This window comes from Chenopodium album, chromosome 17 (assembly GCF_948465745.1).
Source record: "Chenopodium album chromosome 17, dcCheAlbu1.1, whole genome shotgun sequence".
NCBI lineage: Eukaryota > Viridiplantae > Streptophyta > Magnoliopsida > Caryophyllales > Amaranthaceae > Chenopodium > Chenopodium album.
Window position 1 is genome coordinate 39130086 of NC_137850.1, and position 18730 is coordinate 39148815.

At 38.5% G+C, this 18730-nt stretch overlaps 2 protein-coding genes across 2 annotated transcripts; one reads left to right on the plus strand and one right to left on the minus strand.

Moving 5' to 3' along the window:
* The first annotated feature begins 295 nt into the window (after positions 1 to 295).
* Positions 296 to 6861, plus strand: LOC145589653 (lysM domain receptor-like kinase 3). Its single transcript, XM_081646320.1, has 11 exons — positions 296 to 1145; positions 2960 to 3037; positions 3561 to 3860; positions 4326 to 4471; positions 4602 to 4691; positions 4802 to 4907; positions 5065 to 5216; positions 5317 to 5414; positions 5495 to 5639; positions 5756 to 5863; positions 6232 to 6861. The coding sequence occupies exons 1-11, from the start codon at positions 536 to 538 to the stop codon at positions 6394 to 6396; spliced, it is 1998 nt and encodes a 665-aa protein (XP_081502446.1). The 5' UTR covers positions 296 to 535; the 3' UTR covers positions 6397 to 6861.
* A 728-nt stretch (positions 6862 to 7589) lies between these two features.
* LOC145589659 (clavaminate synthase-like protein At3g21360) lies at positions 7590 to 16006 on the minus strand. The gene is made up of 3 exons (XM_081646327.1): positions 15545 to 16006; positions 14795 to 15048; positions 7590 to 8189 (listed from the first exon to the last, which is right to left on the minus strand). The coding sequence occupies exons 1-3, from the start codon at positions 15893 to 15895 to the stop codon at positions 7829 to 7831; spliced, it is 966 nt and encodes a 321-aa protein (XP_081502453.1). The 5' UTR covers positions 15896 to 16006; the 3' UTR covers positions 7590 to 7828.
* Between the last annotated feature and the right edge of the window lie 2724 nt (positions 16007 to 18730).

Here is an 18730-nt window from a genome sequence, read left to right on the forward strand (position 1 = left end):
CAGTTCAAATTGACTTGTGCGTGGCTCTACTAGTTCAATTGAATTTTTTTATTTTTATTTTTCTACCAAAAAAAATATAAAAAAATAGAGTAAGTAAAAAAATAATATCATAAGCTTTTGCCTCGCGACTAATTAGATTCGTACATTAATTTAAACAGTCTCCACTTAAACCCCAAGCCACCCCCTTCAATTTAACTCCTCTCACTACTTCACTACAGTAGTAAAAGACTAAAAGTGTAAAAATTGTACGAGTACTGTTTTTTTTAATGTTCAACCCCAAAAATAGACAGACCCCCTTTTTGCAGTAACCCCTGTATTCACAAAACAGCTCATTCTTACTCACCATCACCAACACAAAACCACCTTACAAACCAACTACAACAACAAACAATTGCAGTACTACTATGCTCTTCTTCTTCTTCTTCAAACCCCCTTAATATTACAAATTTACAATCAATTAATTCCTCATTTTCTCTCAAATTTTCAACAACCCCATCTCACTAAATCAATCCAGAAATTCAAACTCACAAAAAAGATGAAATCTTTACATTTCAATTCAATCTCCATCTTCATTCTCTCACTACTTTCTCTCTCTACACTTCCTATATCAAAATCATCAACACAACCCATGAATTGTTCTGACTCTGGCAGAGTCTGTGCTTCATTCTTAACTCTAAAACCCACCTCAAATCTGACTCTGCCATTAATCCAAAGCATGTTTGATGTCCTCCCAAAAGATGTAACAGTTGAAAATAGTGATAAAGATTTCATCTTTGTCAGAAAAAACTGTTCTTGTGACCCTAGATTGAGAGATTATTTGACAACAACAACATTTACAGTGAGAAATGGTAGTGGGTTAGTGAATGATTTGGTGAATGATGCATATCAGGGTTTGGCTTTGATACAGAATAACAGTAATAGTAGGATGGCAAGGGTTAATGAAGTGGTTTCAGTGAGATTATTATGTGGGTGTTCAAGTGGATTGTGGAATTATTTGATGAGTTATGTTATGAAAGATGGGGATACTCTTTCTTCTTTGTCTAGTAGATTTGGGGTTAGTATGGATAGTATTGAGCAAGTTAATGGGATTGATAATCCTGATAATATTACAGTTGGACAACTTTATTATATTCCTTTAAATTCAGGTTAGTCCACTTTTTATTTAATTTTTTACTTTTGGTGTATGAGTTTGATTTGATTATTGATTCTTTGTTTAGGCTTAGGCTGTTGTTGTTGTTGGTGGTGGTGGGGTTGGGATTATACTATTATAGACTTGTTATTACATGTTTTGGGTGTGTTATTCACTTATAGTGAATATATGAGCTTGATCGAATCTCGTCTATATCATTGCCTTTTTAGTCTACCTAGTATCTACATCTAAAAAAGTGAATTTATTTTCTTAGAGTGGTTATATTAAAATTTAAGTTTATCATATTATTAATTGGAATTTGATTGGATCATGTATTAATTATTGCCTTTCTTGTCTCCTTATGAACCAAAATAGTGAAGATTGGTTGATTATTTTATAAATTTGATTTGATTAAAGTGAAAATATGAGTTTGGGTGTATCCAATCTACAATACTGTCCTTTGTTGATCCCTATGCACCGGAAAAAAGTGAATATGAGTTGGAAAGAAAAGAAGAGGGTCAGTGCTTTTGTTAAAGAAGAGTAAGAACTGGAACATAGGAGTAGGTGGTATCACCCTAAAGAAAGAGTGACAAGAGTTTGAGAGTAAAGTCTATTGTAGATTTGTAGTTAATGAAGTATCTTTGAATGCTGAAAGGATAGCATATAGTTAGAATGCTAGCTTTTGTACTAGAGAAGTTTGGAAGGAAGTTTACTATTTTTGAGATTCTTCTGTGTCAATCTTTATCAATTTGTGGGAGTTTTTAGAAAAGAAAAGGTAAATTTGGGGAGTTACTGGAATAATAGTGGCAGTTTGGCCAAGCTGGTATATGTTATGCGCAATTTGGGGAGTTACTGGAAAATTAGTGCCGGTTTAGGTGTCTCCAAACTTTGTAAAAAGTAGATATAGAGATAATGAGGTCAATTTGTGACACTAATATTGGGGTCAATTGTGTTACCCTTTTGAATGCCTTAACTATCATTTGCAGTTTCTCGCAAAAGTTGATTAAGGGTTTGATTTGAGTTTTTGTTTATTATGAAATCGAATAATGTAACGGGTTGATGAAATGATGAGTTTGGACCTTTTGAATGCACCAACTCTTGTTTAGAAGCAGGTAAGCAGCTGAATGTGTGGACTGTGTGCGGTGGTTTGTTCAATTGAGGATGCATTCAGAATATGGACAATATCTTTAGTGGTATGATGTCAGTTTCAAAATAAGCACCATCGTGGCATGTGTATTTTTTCTTTGTCATTCACTTAGAAGGAGGAATCAACAAGGGTTGGTTGAGAATTGGATCAACTACACAATAAATGAGTATCATTTGACCAGCGTAGTTCTTGGTTGTGATGCAGAAGCATCCTTGTTTTCTATAAGTAGCAAAAATCTTGATTTTGGTAAATATGTGATCCGGAATACTTGAGCAATTCTCAGAACTTTATGTAATGAGCTCTCCTTCAATTGGGTGAGACCTACTGTTCATTAATTAGTAGAACAGCAAGCTGAGAAAGTAGGATTGTAGGAGGTTTGAGGGCAGGGGATGCAGCAATCTCCTGTTAAACAACAGAATATGTAATCGTTTGGAAAATGTGTGGTAAACAAAAATATACATTTATTTATTAAGAATATTTGTTATACTGAAATTGTTAACTCGTATAGATTTTGATTAAAACTCTAGAAAGCCTAAATCTTTGTGATTACTGCTGATGATGAAGTGAATTTTCCTATCCACACAGTGTTTTCCATTATATACAGAATTACAGATTCTGCGGTGAACCTTATACTCCCTGCATCACGCCCTGATTCGTTAAGTCTTCTTGTAATTTTTTTCCAGTTCCCGGCGATCCATATCCAATAGAGATGAGTAAGCCTCCAGCTCCAGAGCCTGCTCCATCAGTCAGTGATGTCAAAGGTATAACTTTTAAGTTTTGGATGTACAGACAAATAATAAAAACAATGATTTAATTCATTGGTAGGTACAATCTGGTTGTCAGTGTAATACTAATGAAGATCAAAGCACATCATTGTTGATGATGCATGGTAACGAGCTTTTATAACAACCTCTATTGAGAGAATATCACGTTAGACTAGTGCAATAATGTAATCAGCCATGATCAGTGTTGCCTAAAGTCAAGTTTCTAAACTTCCAATCCATTTTCTGGGATTGTTTTCGTCAACTGGAAAATCTGAAGTTGGCTTTGTGTATTTGGTTTAACAATTTTCTTAAACAGAAAAACTAAATTCTGATTTAATTAGCATATAAAGTCAGGTCAGCAGAGTTTCTGCTTAAGGTTAATCAGAATTTTCTTATCACTTCTGAGTTTGAAGCGTATAAGAAAAAGGTTTTTCTTTGTGATACCACTGTGCCTCGTGAGAGCATCTGCTTCATGTCTTATGATAGAAATTCTATTGATCGTGTGATAATCTTTTGACAGAAAACGGAACGAGTCACAAGGAGCATATGCCTTCTGGATGGATACTAGGAGGCCTTGGTGTTGGTTTAGCTGTGGTTGTGATACTTGTACTCTTTATTGTTGTGTTCAGATCATCAATCTGCTCCCAGAGTGAGCAAGAAGGTCATACAAAAGATCCTAGTGAGAGACGTTCACATAAGTTTCATGTTCTGCGGAATACTAGTTTCTGTTGTGCTTCTAGAAGGTTCTGCAGTAGATCAGATGATTGGAAACAAAGTGTTGTTGAACCGAACAGCCAACATCAAATAAACATTCCTAAAGGTATTGTTCTCTAGAAATTTGTTGAAAAAATACATAGAGAACTGACTTGTGAATTTGGTAATAATTTTGGTTGCCGTAAAATCCTTGCTCTACAATTTTTATTTGGCAAACCATCAGATACCCCTACAAGAAAAAGAGAAGAATGGCATTGCTCTTATCTGGGCTTAAGTAAAATGTTTGAACTAGGAATTTTATGGGTGGACCTGCCCACCTTTATTCTTATCATAAGAGAGAAGACTAAATGCTTTTTTTGTTCAGGCAAGCGTTGAACAAGTGTCAATGATTATAACTGTTTATGCATAATTTTGTACTGTGTATTCAATACGCTAATTTGAAAGTGTTGTGCTCAACAAGTTTTCTGTTGTACTTGAGACCTTGGTCTCATCTCTCATGTATGTAAAAATAAGGCTCGTCATTAGATATTACATGTATGTCCTGATTTGAGTATCCTTCAATATGATCCAGCCATAGGCAATGACGCTTTTGAAGTGGAAAAGCCGGTTACCTTCACCTATGAAGATATCCTTGCTTCAACGGAAGGATTCTCTGAGTCTAATCTTATTGGGCATGGAGCTTATGGTTCAGTATATTATGGTCTTCTCCATGACCAGGTAAAATACTGGGAAGTGTAGAGATTTCTTCTCAAGATTAACTCCATTTACTATGAGCATTATTTATTTTTCCCAATAATTGCTCATGGCAAGTTAGCCTGTGATGACTTACTTTGGATGATTCTTATAGGAGGTAGCAATCAAGAGAATGACTGCGACTAAAACTAAAGAATTCATGACAGAGATGAAACTGTTATGTAAGGTTCATCATACAAATTTGGTAAGTTTTATACAGGATCAATGCTGATAACTTCCGTTGTTACCAACAAAACCCTTTTTAGTTTCGGTTTGAAATTTTTGAATGATCCTCTCATTTTTCTCCTTTATAAGGTGGAGTTGCTTGGATATGCAGCCACTGACGATGAGCTCTTTGTTATATATGAGTATGCACAAAAAGGTTCGCTGAAGAGCCATTTACATGATTCTCATAATAAAGGTGTGTTACTTGTCTTTTTTGAAGTTGCTTTCTATATGTTCTTCTACATCTTCCTAGGCTACAAATTACAAGCTTCATTTTGAGGCTTTACAATCTGATCTACCTGGCTAATCAAGATTAAGGTTGGTTATCTAAAAACCCAATGGTTGCTGTGCAGGGCATACATCTCTTTCATGGATCATGAGGGTTCAGATAGCTCTTGATGCTGCTAGAGGTTTAGAGTATATTCATGAGCACACAAAAGCTCATTATGTTCATCGAGATATTAAATCAAGCAATATCTTGCTTGATGGAGCCTTTAGGGCAAAGGTAATTACTGTCTTGTCTCTCTTTTTACTTTTCTTGTACGTCATGAAGGCGGTATTGGTTTATGCTGGAATCTCTAATTCAGTTGTTTCTTTTATTTCAGATATCAGACTTTGGGTTGTCAAAACTTGTTGGTACAGCAGGTGATATAGAAGCTTCGGCAACAAGAGTAGTTGGAACTTATGGTTACTTAGCTCCTGAGTGAGTACACATACCCCTCTTTAAGGTTGCATATCGATTATTTAAAGGATAGTTTGGTTATTGATCTCAATTTTATATAGGTACTTGAGTAATGGCCTTGCCACAACCAAAAGTGATGTTTTTGCTTTTGGTGTGGTTCTTTTTGAGTTAATATCTGGGAAGGAAGCTGTAATAAGAACTGAAAGCACGCCTAAAGGTCCAGAAAGGCGATCACTTGTTTCGATCGTAAGTACAATTAATTAATATACTCCTGGAAAAGAGGAGAATATATCCATTTTGTCTTGAGACTCTTTACCCTGTACCATGTGAACTGATTATTGCTAAATTGTGCTAAAATGCAGATGTTGGCCGTACTGAGGCATGTGCCTGATTCAATGGGCATGTCAAACTTGAGGGACTATATTGATACCAATCTGATGGATTTGTATCCACATGACTGTGTATATAAGGTGAGATACTGATGCTCATGATTTCTAACTGAACATAGCAAAACAACTTATGAAAAGAGCCCATTTTTTACACATCCTCCAAATGCATTGTGTGACACGAGCTGTTATAAAGTATCCTAATACAGTCAACACCTAAGCCAAGCCAAACCAAACTGAAATTTTGTATCAGGGTTAAAGCAAATTAACTCTAAGCTCTTTAAAATGGGATGAAAGAGCTGTAACATTATCAACTTTTTTTTTTTTTTTTTTTTTTTTTTTTTACGGGTAGATAGACATTAAAAAAAAAAAAAAAAATCATTCTTACAGTTTCTATGTAGTAAAATAAGCAATTTACATTCCTCTTTTGTTAAATTATTGTATCTGCGCAGGTGGCCATGTTGGCGAAGCAATGTGTTGATGATGATCCCATCTTGCGACCAGACATGAAGCAAATTGTAATAGCTCTTTCACAAATCCTTCTTTCTTCTGTGGAATGGGAAGCAACACTTGCTGGGAATAGCCAAGTATTCAGTGGCCTTGTTCAAGGACGATGAGAGAGGGACTGGTGTGTCAATCACTGCATTTTGATATTGAATCTCAAAATCTTAGTTCTTAAATGTTCAAAGTATATTTTTTTGCTTGTATCTGTGTACAGTAGCAGAGGGTAATGGTTGTGAATTAGTGATTCCACTTATCCATTTGGCTTCAATTTTTGCGTTCTCCCAAAATCTGTAAGATATGTTCAGTTTATTGAACATTCATAGCTGTAATAGAATGTCTCAGATGTATTAGTCAGGTCATATACCGTGTTCTGTATATACAAATATTTTGTTCTGTCCTTACAGTAAGGCATGTACCTATCAGGCCTAAGTTTTATAGATTAAAGGGCACCAGTGTTTTAATACTTTTATGTTGTACAGTAGATAACATAGAAAAACAGCTATTACTAAGATTATGCTTCTCTATTTAGCCGTTTGATTGTTCCCTGGTGCTATTCTTTGTACGTTTTGCCAAATTGTGAATCTAGGCTATATTTGGACTAATTGTGAAGTGAAGATTGTTTCTTTACGATGGCCTAACTGCCTGCACATACAAGTCAATTTCCATGTTTTTAAAATGTGTTGTGTTTAAGGTTTTGATCTTTTCAGTTTTCACCGGAGTACCCTTCGTCTGAACTTATTAGGCTTTATTTGGACTAATTTTGTCCGAACATATTTGGTTGTGAATCGTACTTGGATATGAACGTATTGGTTCTGAATTTGTTTCCAGGAAAGGTAAAAGAACCGAGCCTTAGAGCTTAAACTGGACCGAATGCAGGTCTGGTGTTAAATCTTTGTTTTTTCACAACTTTACAAGTTTGGATTTAACCTTTATAAAAGGACAACAGAAGTATTTCACCCTCTTTTATTTCAGAAAGGGTTAAACATATTAGGCAACATTCTGTATCAATTATCAAATATCCTCAAGTTCCGCAAGCTCTCCTTGTCAGCTACCGATAATCTAAATCAAGTAGTTTCTGAAGTGCACCAGATGTTCGTTTCTGTGCGCTATGCGGAAGCAAGTTAGCAACAATTAAATCTGAAGGTGTCATATCGTAGATTCAAAATTCTTAAATCCTAAATTTATCAACATATTATTGCTATTTACTATAGACAGGTATCGAGAAGAATAATATGAGAGCAACTAAGCAAGTTAGCAGCATCCTACAATAACCACAAATTTGCACCAGACAAAAAGTTACATGCACATTGCAAATAATCGACAAAGCCAAAGAAGATGTTCGGGATATAAGTGCACTATATTTCCCACATACTATCCTGCGCTACACTAGTGAAAGCATTGCAGCATTATTTTCAAATATATACACATTCTCTTGCTTTGTGATTCCATCTAACTAATAGCAGTTTATACATAAATTATTTGCAGCATAAGTGGAAAAATATGTTTTTCAGATGCAAAGCAGTAAACAAGCCAGAAACTTACTGCCTACTTGCAAAGAGAAGCTAACACACGGCGTGGTGGAGCAAAAGATCTACGAGAATGAAGTACAGCCCAGTTATCAATTAGAAGGACGTCTCCCTTCTTCCATGGTATAGCAACACTTTCCTCTTCAAGAATTTTAAGGCAGTCATATACAACGTCAGCAGGCAATGGTCTTCCATCACCAAAGGTAACTGCCTTGACAGGATCATTTCGATCATCTTCCCAACCTGTATAAGCAGCTACCATGCTGTTGAACCAGACCTTACGTTGCCTACTTTCATCGTATTTAATAGCAGGGATAGGGCCCATTATTGTTTTGACTCCATCCTCCAACCATTCCAGCTTCATTCCTAACTTAGCCGCCCTGAGGAAAGGACCATACGATGTCAGTTTCAAAGACAATGCTAGGAATCAGATCAGAAACAGAGTACACACAAGCACACACAGAGAATTAGGAAGCTCAAATTGATATGATGTATTGTTAATCTAAGTAATTAGCCAATACAACTCTCCTTCTTTTGAGAGGAAGGATTCTCTCCAACAAACTCCACTCTATTCAATATTCAGCATAATTTCTCTATTGCAAAACTGCTATATATATGTGTAATCAGTTACTAGCATCTTCTACAGCTAAGAGGAAAAACAAACTTATTTCCCAAAATTACCACATTACCCTAAACCTTATAACAAACTCATAACAGAATTCCAACTCAGCATCAAGTTGCTGGAGAATTCTTCTTGGGCTTCCTTCGAGCATATGTGATCAAGGGCCTAGGCTGACCCCTTGCAATACCCCCTTCCCAAACCTGCACCTTGTCCTCAAGGTGGAAAGAGGGAAATCTGTCATCGATCTCAGTGAATTGCTCCCAGGTGGACTCAAACTCTTGCAACCCTTTCCACTTGATTAAAACCTCTGTAGCTTGCTGCGAAGTTCTCACTCCAAGCACTGCCTCTGGCTCCACATCAAGAACCAAGTCTGAAGTAAGCTGAGAAGGAAGCTGTGAGAGTAAGTGTCCTGTTCCAATGGCTCTTTTCAGCTGGGATATGTGAAAAACAGGGTGGATTCTGGCAGAATCAGGTAGTTGTAGCCTGTAAGCCACTGTCCCTACCCTTTGCAACACAGTGTAAGGACCATAGAACCTAGGGGACAGCTTTTCATTCTTCCTCTTTGCCAAAGATTGTTGTCTATATGGCTGTAATTTCAAATACACCATATCTCCCACCTGAAAATCACCCTCTCTTCTACTCTTATCCTCATACTGCTTCATATAACATTGAGCTTGAACCAAGTGAAATTTCAGTTCATCCAAGATGGCATCTCTTTCCAACAGCTGGTCTTCAATGGATGAGACAGAAGTGCTACCAGGGGTGAAGCGCACTAAATGTGGAGGATCCCTCCCATACAATGCCTTGAAAGGTGTACAATGTGTGGCTGTATGGAATGCCGTATTATACCAATATTCTGCCCATGGCAGCCAGGAATCCCAGCACTTAGGTTTCCCATTAACAAAGCAACGAAGGTAAGACTCTACTCCCTTGTTAAGAACCTCAGTCTGACCATCTGTCTCGGGGTGATATGCTGTACTTCTCCGCAATTGAGTGCGCTGAAGCTTGAATAATACAGACCAGAACACGATCAGAAACACCTTGTCCCGATCTGAGACAATAGAAGAGGGAATACCATGGAGTCATACAACCTCCCTCATGAAGCAATGAACTACCCCTTGAGCTGTGAAAGGATGTTTCAAGGGTATGAAGTGGCCATACTTTGTGAGGCGATCAACCACTACTAGGATTGAATCCCACCCCCCGAATTTAGGTAAACCTTCCACAAAATCCATAGATATGTCTTCCCACACCTTATCCAGAATAGGCAAAGGTTGAAGCAACCCCAAGGGAGAGAGAGTTGATGTCTTGTTCTGCTGACAAACACGACACTGCTTGACATAACCTGCAACATCTCTCCTCATGCCTGTCCAATACCACTCGGCTGCCAAACGTTGATAAGTTTTCAAGTCTCCAGCATGCCCTCCCACTGGTGAGTCATGATATTCCTTAAGTAACCAAGCTGTGAGCTCAGAGTTGTTAGGAATAACTATCCTGCCCTTGTACCTAAGCACCCCATTTTCAACAGAAAACCATTTAGGGCCTGAATCCCCTTTCTGAGAAGTCAGCTTCTGCAGCCCCATATCTTTGTCAATGTATGACTTGACATACTCCCAACTCACTCCACAAGCGTTTACCAGAGTGGCACACTCCACCTCAGGATTTTGTTGCCTTGACAGAGCGTCGGCTACCTTGTTGGTAGGGCCCGGCTTGTAGTGTATATCAAAAGTGTAACCAAGTAGCTTGCTCACCCATTTTTGATAAGCATGTCCCCACTTCTCTTTGTTCCAGCAAGAACCTCAAACTCTTTTGGTCAATGCGCACTATGAATTGTCTGCCTAATAAGTAGTGCCTCCACTTCTCTATAGCAAACACGATTGCCATTAGCTCCTTCTCATAAATTGGCTTTGCACGAGCCCGTATACCCAAGACTTTGCTGAAATAAGCTATGGGATGAATTCCTTGTAGCAAGACTGCCCCTAACCCGAAGCATGAGGCATCAGTTTCAATGATAAAGGGCAATGAGAAATTAGGCATGGCCAGTATAGGTGCTCTGGTCATAGCTAATTTCAGAGCTTCGAAGGCCTGTGTAGCTTCAACAGTCCACCCCGAACATTCTTTAGGTAGCTGGTCAGTTAGGGATCTTGCTATCTCAGCATAACCTTGGATAAATTTTCTATAATAGCCCATAAGGCCTAAGAACCCTCGTAGGTCCTTAAGAGTCATCGGTACAGGCCAATTAACCATGGCATTAATTTTTGAGGCATCAACCTCCATTCCCACAGCTGAAATGACATGGCCGAGATATGCCACCCTCTCTTTCCCAATTTCACACTTCTTCATATTGGCATAAAGGCTGGGAGAGGCCAAGGTTTGCAACACTTGCTGCAAATGTGAGTAGTGCTCCTCCATGGATTGACTATAGACGAGTATATCGTCAAAGAACACCAAAACGAATTTCCGAAGAAAGGGCCTAAACACCTCGTTCATTAAGGACTGAAAAGTCGCTGGAGCATTTGTAAGGCCGAAGGGCATTACGAGAAACTCGTAATGACCTCGTGGGTGCGAAACGCAGTCTTGGGCACATCCTCGTTCTTGACCCTAATCTGATGGTAGCCGGACTTGAGGTCCAATTTAGTGAACACCCTAGCACCGTGGAGTTCATCAAGTAGTTCATCGATCACCGGAATAGGGAATTTATCAGGGACTGTTTCTTTGTTAAGTGCCCTATAATCGACACAAAACCGCCACGAGCCGTCCTTTTTAACAAGAAGAACCGGGCTAGAGTAGGCACTAGAAAAGGGTTGTATTATCCCTGCCTTGAGCATGTCTTGTATCAGCCTTTCAATTTCATCTTTCTGGTACTGTGGGTACCTATAAGGGCGCACACTAATAGGATCACTCACAGACTTCAAGGTTATGGCATGCTCTCGGATGGGAGGCAGTCCATTAGGCATATTGAACACCCGCTGAAACTCATCTGTGAGGGGGTTGAGGAAGGAAGGAACATGAGTGTCATACTCAGGTTGATTCTCCAGGTTGATTCTCCAGCTGGTTGAATTCCAATAGCACACCCTGTCCTTCTCGCTGCAAGGTTTTAACCATTGCCTGAGAAATACAAGTTCTCTCTAGTTGTGGATCTCCTTTTAAGGTCACCATTTCACCCCCAACCTGGAATTTCAGAGTTTGATTCTTCCAATTTGAAGCAATAATGCCCAACTTCTCAAGCCATTGTATACCTAGTATAACATCAGAGTTACCCAGTGGTAGGATAAGGAAGTCTTCAACAATGGAGACCCCCTGAAGCTCTAACAACACACCTCTGCTTATTCCCTCTCCCTGAACGGTCTCACCAGTCCCCAAAGTGACCCCAAAATTCTTCGAGTCAGGGAGTGGCACCTGTAGATGTCGCGCTGCCAAGGCCGAGATAAAATTATGCGTCGCCCCCGGGTCCACCATCACAACCACCTTGCCCCCGTTGATGGTGCCCACCAACCGCATAGTTTTCGGGCTGGTGATACCCATAACCGAGCATAGAGAGACCCCCGGTTGTGGGTCAGAAGGAAGAGAGGAAGTAAGGGAAGTAGGGCTGAAAATTCAACAGCAGCGAACTCACCGGAATCGCCTCCATCATCCTCGTCGTCATCAACCGTGAGGAACACACTTAATTCCCGGCGTCGGCAACGGTGGTTCAAATTCCACTTCTCATCGCACCGGAAACATAACCCCTGCTCGCGCTTCTATTGAACCTTCTTTTCCGACAGTCGCCTTATTCCTCCGGTGGTGTTGTGGTTGTAGGTGAGTCGATTTGGCTGAGATTGGGTAGAAGGGTTCTGGTTCAGGGTTGTGTTTGGGTGTGGGATTGTATTTAGGTTTGGGTTCGTGTTTTGGGTGGTAGAGGATGGATTAAAACGTTGGGTTGGGTAGGGTGTTTTCCAATTGGGCAGGGCTCCTCCAGATTTGGGCCTTGGGCTGACCCGTAGTTTCTCTTCGACCCGCATGGATAACTCCATGGCTTGATCCAAGGTGACCGGATCCAGGATCCGCACCTCAACTCGAATCTTCTCTTCTAACCCATTTATATATTGCCCTTTTGCGATTTCTTCAGGTACTCCTTCCAGAGGTGCCAGCAACTCAATGAAGCGTCGCCGGTAATCGGCCACCATATCGGTCTGCTGGTGGGCCAACCACTGTTCGTGCAGCGTTCCGGTCGCCGTGGTACGGAAACGCCTGATAATCAGCTTCTTTAATGATTCCCAAGTAAGCAATGGGTGGCGCCGATGTTCCCATTGATACCAGAGCAAGGCATCGCCGTCCGGGGCCACCACCGCCGCCTCCAGTTGATCCTCCTCACCAAGCCGATAAAAGTGGAAAAATCGCTCAATCCAACCGTCTGGGTTAGTCCCGTCAAAAATGGGTAAGTCAAGCTTCCTTACCTTCCAATTTGACTCCATGGAAACCACCACCACTCATCTCCAATCGTGGCTGCGAACCGGCGAAGGTATTATCCCACTGATAAGTGGTTCCATTCACCCCTGACGCGCGATTCTCCGACCGATTCCTCTCCGAACCAGCAGCGAGCTGAGCCGTAAGATCGGTCTTGAATGCTGCTAGAGCAGTTGCGATCTCCTCAGCAACTCGTCCCGGACGATCTCCTGCTCCAGTAGATCCAAACGTTGACCGTGGGTAAGGCGAGCCATCTACACTCCGGTTGCTCTGATACCAATTTGCTAGGAATCACATCAGTAACAGCACACACAGAGAATTAGGAAGCTCAAATTGATATGATGTATTGTTAATCTAAGTAATTATCCAATACAACTCTCCTTCTTTCGAGAGGAAGGATTCTCTCCAACAAACTCCACTCTATTCAATATTCAACATAATTTCTCTATTACAAAACTGCTATATATATGTGTAATCAATTACTAGCATCTTCTACAGCTAAGAGGAATAACAAACTTATTTCCCAAAATTACCACATTACCCTAAACCCCATAACAAACTCATAACAGAATTCCAACTCAGCATCAAGTTGCTGGAGAATTCTTCTTCGGCTTCCTTCGAGCATATGTGATCAAGGGCCTAGGCTGACCCCTTGCACAACCAGCTGATATAGGCTCATACAGAACATCCTCTAATTATACAAAGGTTACCAAGTTTAAGCACAATTGAACAGGAAAAAAACTCCCCCCCCCCCCCAAACACCTCGTCACAAGTACGAGTCATGAATCCCCAAGGAATTTTATGTGGAAATTAGTTCATTACAAAGCACACTAATTAGACCAAAAGGTTATGTACTGGGTGGCATACAATTCCACGACTTTGTCAAACAAGCAAAAGGGTATTAATACAATTGACATCTACTTTAGTTGCAGGAAGCAGCATCCAGGAAGAGTTATATTGTGGCATCAGGTTAACAGGCCAGTGGTTTAATATCTTTGCCAAATGGCCAGATAACTAATCAGAAACAAAACATTGAGCAACAGGCCAAACGTACAGTATCACAAACAAAACATTCAGGCAAATATTGAGCAACACAAAGTAATAGATAGTCTATTCAATCTTCACAAATAACCTGCACTTGATGCTCCTATGCTCTCATTTAATATTTCTGAAGCATTATCAATATCTGACGTCAGAATAGGTTACTTATGAGCTTGTGGTTATAAGATCCAATGTCAGCCTTAGACAATCAGAATCTGTTTATGAATTTTTCAAGGTTTCAATTGCAACTTCAGTTTCAACAAAATTGAAAATCACTTTAAACTTTTAAAGAGATTATCAAGTACTTAATGAACTCCCTCAAACTCTATTGATCAGTTGCCCATATATTATTCAAATATTCCATGGTAAATATGAGCATTGTAATAAAACTACAGTTCAAAAGCTGAAAAACAAGTATTCTTAAGGTCATTACTTAAGACAAAAAAATGTATGAAGGTATTTTAAGTTACTAATGTAATAACTCCCATGTCCTATAGTCCCATGTTGGGTTGTGTAGGACTGTAGGCGATGGCAAAAATCAAGCTAATGCTGTTACCACAGAATGTAATTCAGACTCAGCCACTCGGGTACTTGTGTAAAAAACGAGTACATGTTCAAGTGACACACATTGAAGGTAACAAGTTTAATCCAAGTAGGCAAGTAACATAGTTCCCTCAATCACGAAATCCTGTACTTTATGGATGGACAATTTTTAAGATAAGCTCAATCTAGCTTTCTTGTCATCCATTTATTAAAATGCTGAACATTATAAAGAAAAAGAAAAAAGAAAGCCAGAGTAACATAACTATGGAGTTATGGACTATCACAAATCACAATGAGCAATGTATTATCTACAAGATCAAATAAGCCACAAACCTTTTCTCAGCAACACTCTTATCATCAGTCAAGAATGTAGATTTCCACCCACGACCAATAGGGGACGCGGGATTGTCCCCTTCACCCAACACCCGAATATACATCAGTCCATGCTCTTCGAGTTCCTGAACAAGTTCCGGGTGTCTTTCTTTCATCCTTTCATATATGATATGGCTAAGAACAATAGGAGTTTCTCCTCCAGTCTTCGGCTCTACTTCACAATAGAAAAACAATTTTGACGGAAACTCAGGAACCTGGTAACATATTCCAACATTACATACTGCAAGCAACCCCCAATAATTAAACTACCAAGTGACCATACAAAATTACATACATATGAATTTTTAATGACAGAATTATAACTAGCATAATTACTGATCATATTAACTCCAAATGACAATCACAAAGTCTGAATTTAATGAAGCAAATAATTTTGACTAGAATTGACTAAAAAAGTCAAACCTTCAGAACTATACAGAGTCAGTGAGTCACAGAATAACAGAGAATGTCAATCATTACAAACATCAACAAAGATAAAGTAATTAGCTGACCAAATTTGATAAAAACAGACAATAACACAATCAAAATTCCATAGGTATTAATTATACATTCTTAATTACTTAATTAGTTAATTACTACGGACACGGTACATGCTTAACCCGATACTGTAAAGGTACATGGTACACCTGGGTGTATAATAAAAAAAACCCCGAGCAATTAAATTGTGTTATATTAAATCAAACAAACTACCTGAGCCATTTCATGATGAAAAGGGATTTTCTGATCAGGGGGAGATTCATTAGCGGTAAAAACACGGCCAACGACGCTACTCCGAGGAGCAGCGCCACCGACATAGGGGAATTCCTCATACCCAAAAGCCTCAACGACATCGTTGAAGTCGGCGGGGGTTGATACCGGAAAATCACGGAATAGGATAGCGCCGGCAGAATGAAGGCGGGAATCGAGCCATTTTTTGTGGGATTTAATGGCGTTGATAAAGGAGGAATTGAAAGTTGGAGTTAAAATTAGAGGGAAATGGATTGAGTTGTTGTTGTAGTGTTTTTGTTGAGGGAGTTGGATTTCTCTGAAGAATTGCGCCATTGTTGGGGGTATTGAAAGTGAAGGTGTGGGTTTAAATACGTGAGAGGGTTGAGTTTGTTAACTTGGCTACTTTTGCGTCTTTGTTCAATCGGACAGCTTCCACTTTCATGAAATTTAGATTATGCCATAAAGGGATATACCTTTCATTCTTTTTTTTGTTCTACTCAATTTTATTTTAGGCTGACCTATTCTTTTGAGTTGTTCTGTTCTGCCCTGTTCTACTCTACTATACTAAAATATATTATGTTCTACTTTGCTCTGCTGAAATCTGCTCTGCTCTACTCTATAGAGTGTTGGAAGCTTTACTCTGCTATACTAAAATCTGCTATGTTCAGCCTGTTGTGCTATATTATGCTAAAATGTACGTGCTTTGCTCTGCTTTGTCCAGAATCTCAAAAAAAAAAGGGGCCTTAGTATATTTTAGGGATGTCGGTGAGGCGGGTTTGGCGGGTCAAGTAAGAGACCCGCCTCATCCCCACCCCAGTGAGATGGGGATGGGTCCCGGTTTGGCGGTGGTGGGCGGGGTAATTTCTTAAATTGTGTATATATATGATAGGTAAGTGTTCATCATACAACTCATTGTTTCAAAAACTTTTTGTGCACAATAATATGATTATATACTAAGCATGTTTACTAACTTCAACAATAATTATTCACACATCAAATAAAAAGCTAATCACATCTCATTGCGCATCTCACATATAATTCAACAATTAATCTATACCTGATTAAGTTGAAATTACGAATAACTGTCTTTTTACAAAATTTAACTTATCTTTGTTGGATTTAATTTTAGGGGTAATTTTATTGAATTTAAATCATTTTTATTGTATTAATATTGTGGTTTTAAGGTGAAGAGAGTTGAGCCTAACATGTCCTCCTCCTTTTTTTTTTTTTTTTTTTTTTTTTTTGATAAGAAGACCTAATTTAAGGCATGTTAATTTGCTTCATTTTATTTTAACTTATTTCATTGTACGAATATAAGTTCAGAACTTCAGACATAAGTACATACAAATTAATTTGAGAAAATACATTTGTAAACAAAATAATTTTAGATAAATCACGTGCAGATAAAATAAGACATTTCTATATTATTTTAATTAAATTCAGAAAATATAAGTTAAAACAAAATAATATGGAGAACCAATATAAGTTTAGATAAATTCAGACAATACTCGTATATAATAATCTATCCGTTTCGTAATAATCACAATTAAAAATAAATAACCAAGCTAAAATCTACTAGTGCAAGTAAAGTTGATATTAAGGAGGAAACCCCCATTAGTCTCCTAGATAAACAAACCAAAGATATCCCAAGAGAAGGAGAATTAAGGGCCTGTTCTAATTTTACTGAAGTGAGCTAAACTAAACTGAATTGTTTATGAGAGAAGGAAATTAGGAATTGAACTAAACTGAACTGAAAAGTTGATAGAACAGGTCCTAAATATAATAAACTTTCATAAAGCTAAGTAAATAGATGTAGGTCCACATGGTTCAGTGTTCCTTTAGTAAGCAACGTCCTTTTTGCTTTTAGAACAGTGAAGAGGAAAAAAATTGAGAAACTCAACAATGGCAATTCTTCTTCAAATCATTACTTCTCGCCTTCAAATCAAACCAAAAACCACCATCACCATCTTCCTCTTTCATCTCCATCCTCCCTCAATCCACAACCGAAATTTAATCACCATCTTCATCTTCTTTTTGTAAACCAACCACAACACTGACACCGACACCGACATTATCACCAACATCGACATGACATTAATGGCGGTTTCGCTGTCAAATTAAACAAAAACATTAAAAAAAAAAGGGAGTCTTTTAATTTAGGGCATGGTGAACCTAAAGGGTAAGTGATTGAGCTTTCTCTCCTCCATTGATTTCTCCATTGAAAGCTTAAAATTGAGCTATGATATACCTCTACCATTGACGGGGTGTTTGGTAGGAGGGATGGGATTAAGTGGGATAAGAAGGTGAAATTAATAGATGGGATAAGGATAAAAATAGTGTATTCCATTGTTTGGATTGGGTTGGGATTAGATTGGAATAACTAATAAAAATACACAATTACCCTTAGACTACTCTCACTCATGGGCAAAAAATAAAAATGCCACTCTCTCTCTACTAACTTTCTCACTCCTCTTTTCCATTTTTTCTTATGGGCATTTTATTTAAGAACTCTTCCCACACTCATGGGCTAAACAAAAAAAAAAAAAACCACACCACCATCTCTCCTATATTTTCTCTCACAAACACTCATGGGCCCATAGGTACTGTAGCAATTTATTTTTGCCATTCCTATGGGCATTTGGTAATCTCCTCATGGGCATTTTTTTTTTGCTCATGAGTGGGATAACATTTTTAGCATTTTTACCATTAAATTCTCCTCATGGACATTTATTTGCCCATGAATGAGAGTGCTCTTAGACCACTCTCATTCATGGGCAAATAAAAAAAATGTCATTATCTCTCTACCCACTTTCTCACTCCTCTTTTCCACTTTTTCTTATGGGCATTTTTTTTCTACAACTTCTCACACATTCATGGGCTAAGAAAAAACCCACACCACTCTCTCTCCTATTTTTTCTCTCTCCTAAAGTATTACTATCATCACATTATTTATTTTTTTTCTTTTATTTTTTTTGCTGATTTGGTACCATGGCCCACACTACTGTAACAATTAATTTTTGCCATTGCTATGGGCATTTAAGGATTTCCCCATGGACATTTTTTCTAATGCTCATGAGTGGGAAGTCAAAATTTCATTATTTTCATTAAAATCTCCTCATGGGCAAAAAAAATGCCCATGAGTGAGAGTGCTCTTACTATCCTTTTTCA

Coding starts and splice junctions, on each gene's coding strand:
- LOC145589659 (XM_081646327.1), bottom strand. CDS start 15,895: ATGGCGCAATTCTTCAGAGAAATCCAACTCCCTCAACAAAAACACTAC. Junction 15,049..15,544: donor TTCATCATGAAATGGCTCAG/GTAGTTTGTTTG, acceptor ATATGTTACCAG/GTTCCTGAGTTTCCGTCAAA. Junction 8,190..14,794: donor AAGAGTGTTGCTGAGAAAAG/GTTTGTGGCTTA, acceptor TCCTTTCCTCAG/GGCGGCTAAGTTAGGAATGA.
- LOC145589653 (XM_081646320.1), top strand. CDS start 536: ATGAAATCTTTACATTTCAATTCAATCTCCATCTTCATTCTCTCACTA. Junction 4,908..5,064: donor ACATGATTCTCATAATAAAG/GTGTGTTACTTG, acceptor GTTGCTGTGCAG/GGCATACATCTCTTTCATGG. Junction 5,864..6,231: donor CACATGACTGTGTATATAAG/GTGAGATACTGA, acceptor GTATCTGCGCAG/GTGGCCATGTTGGCGAAGCA.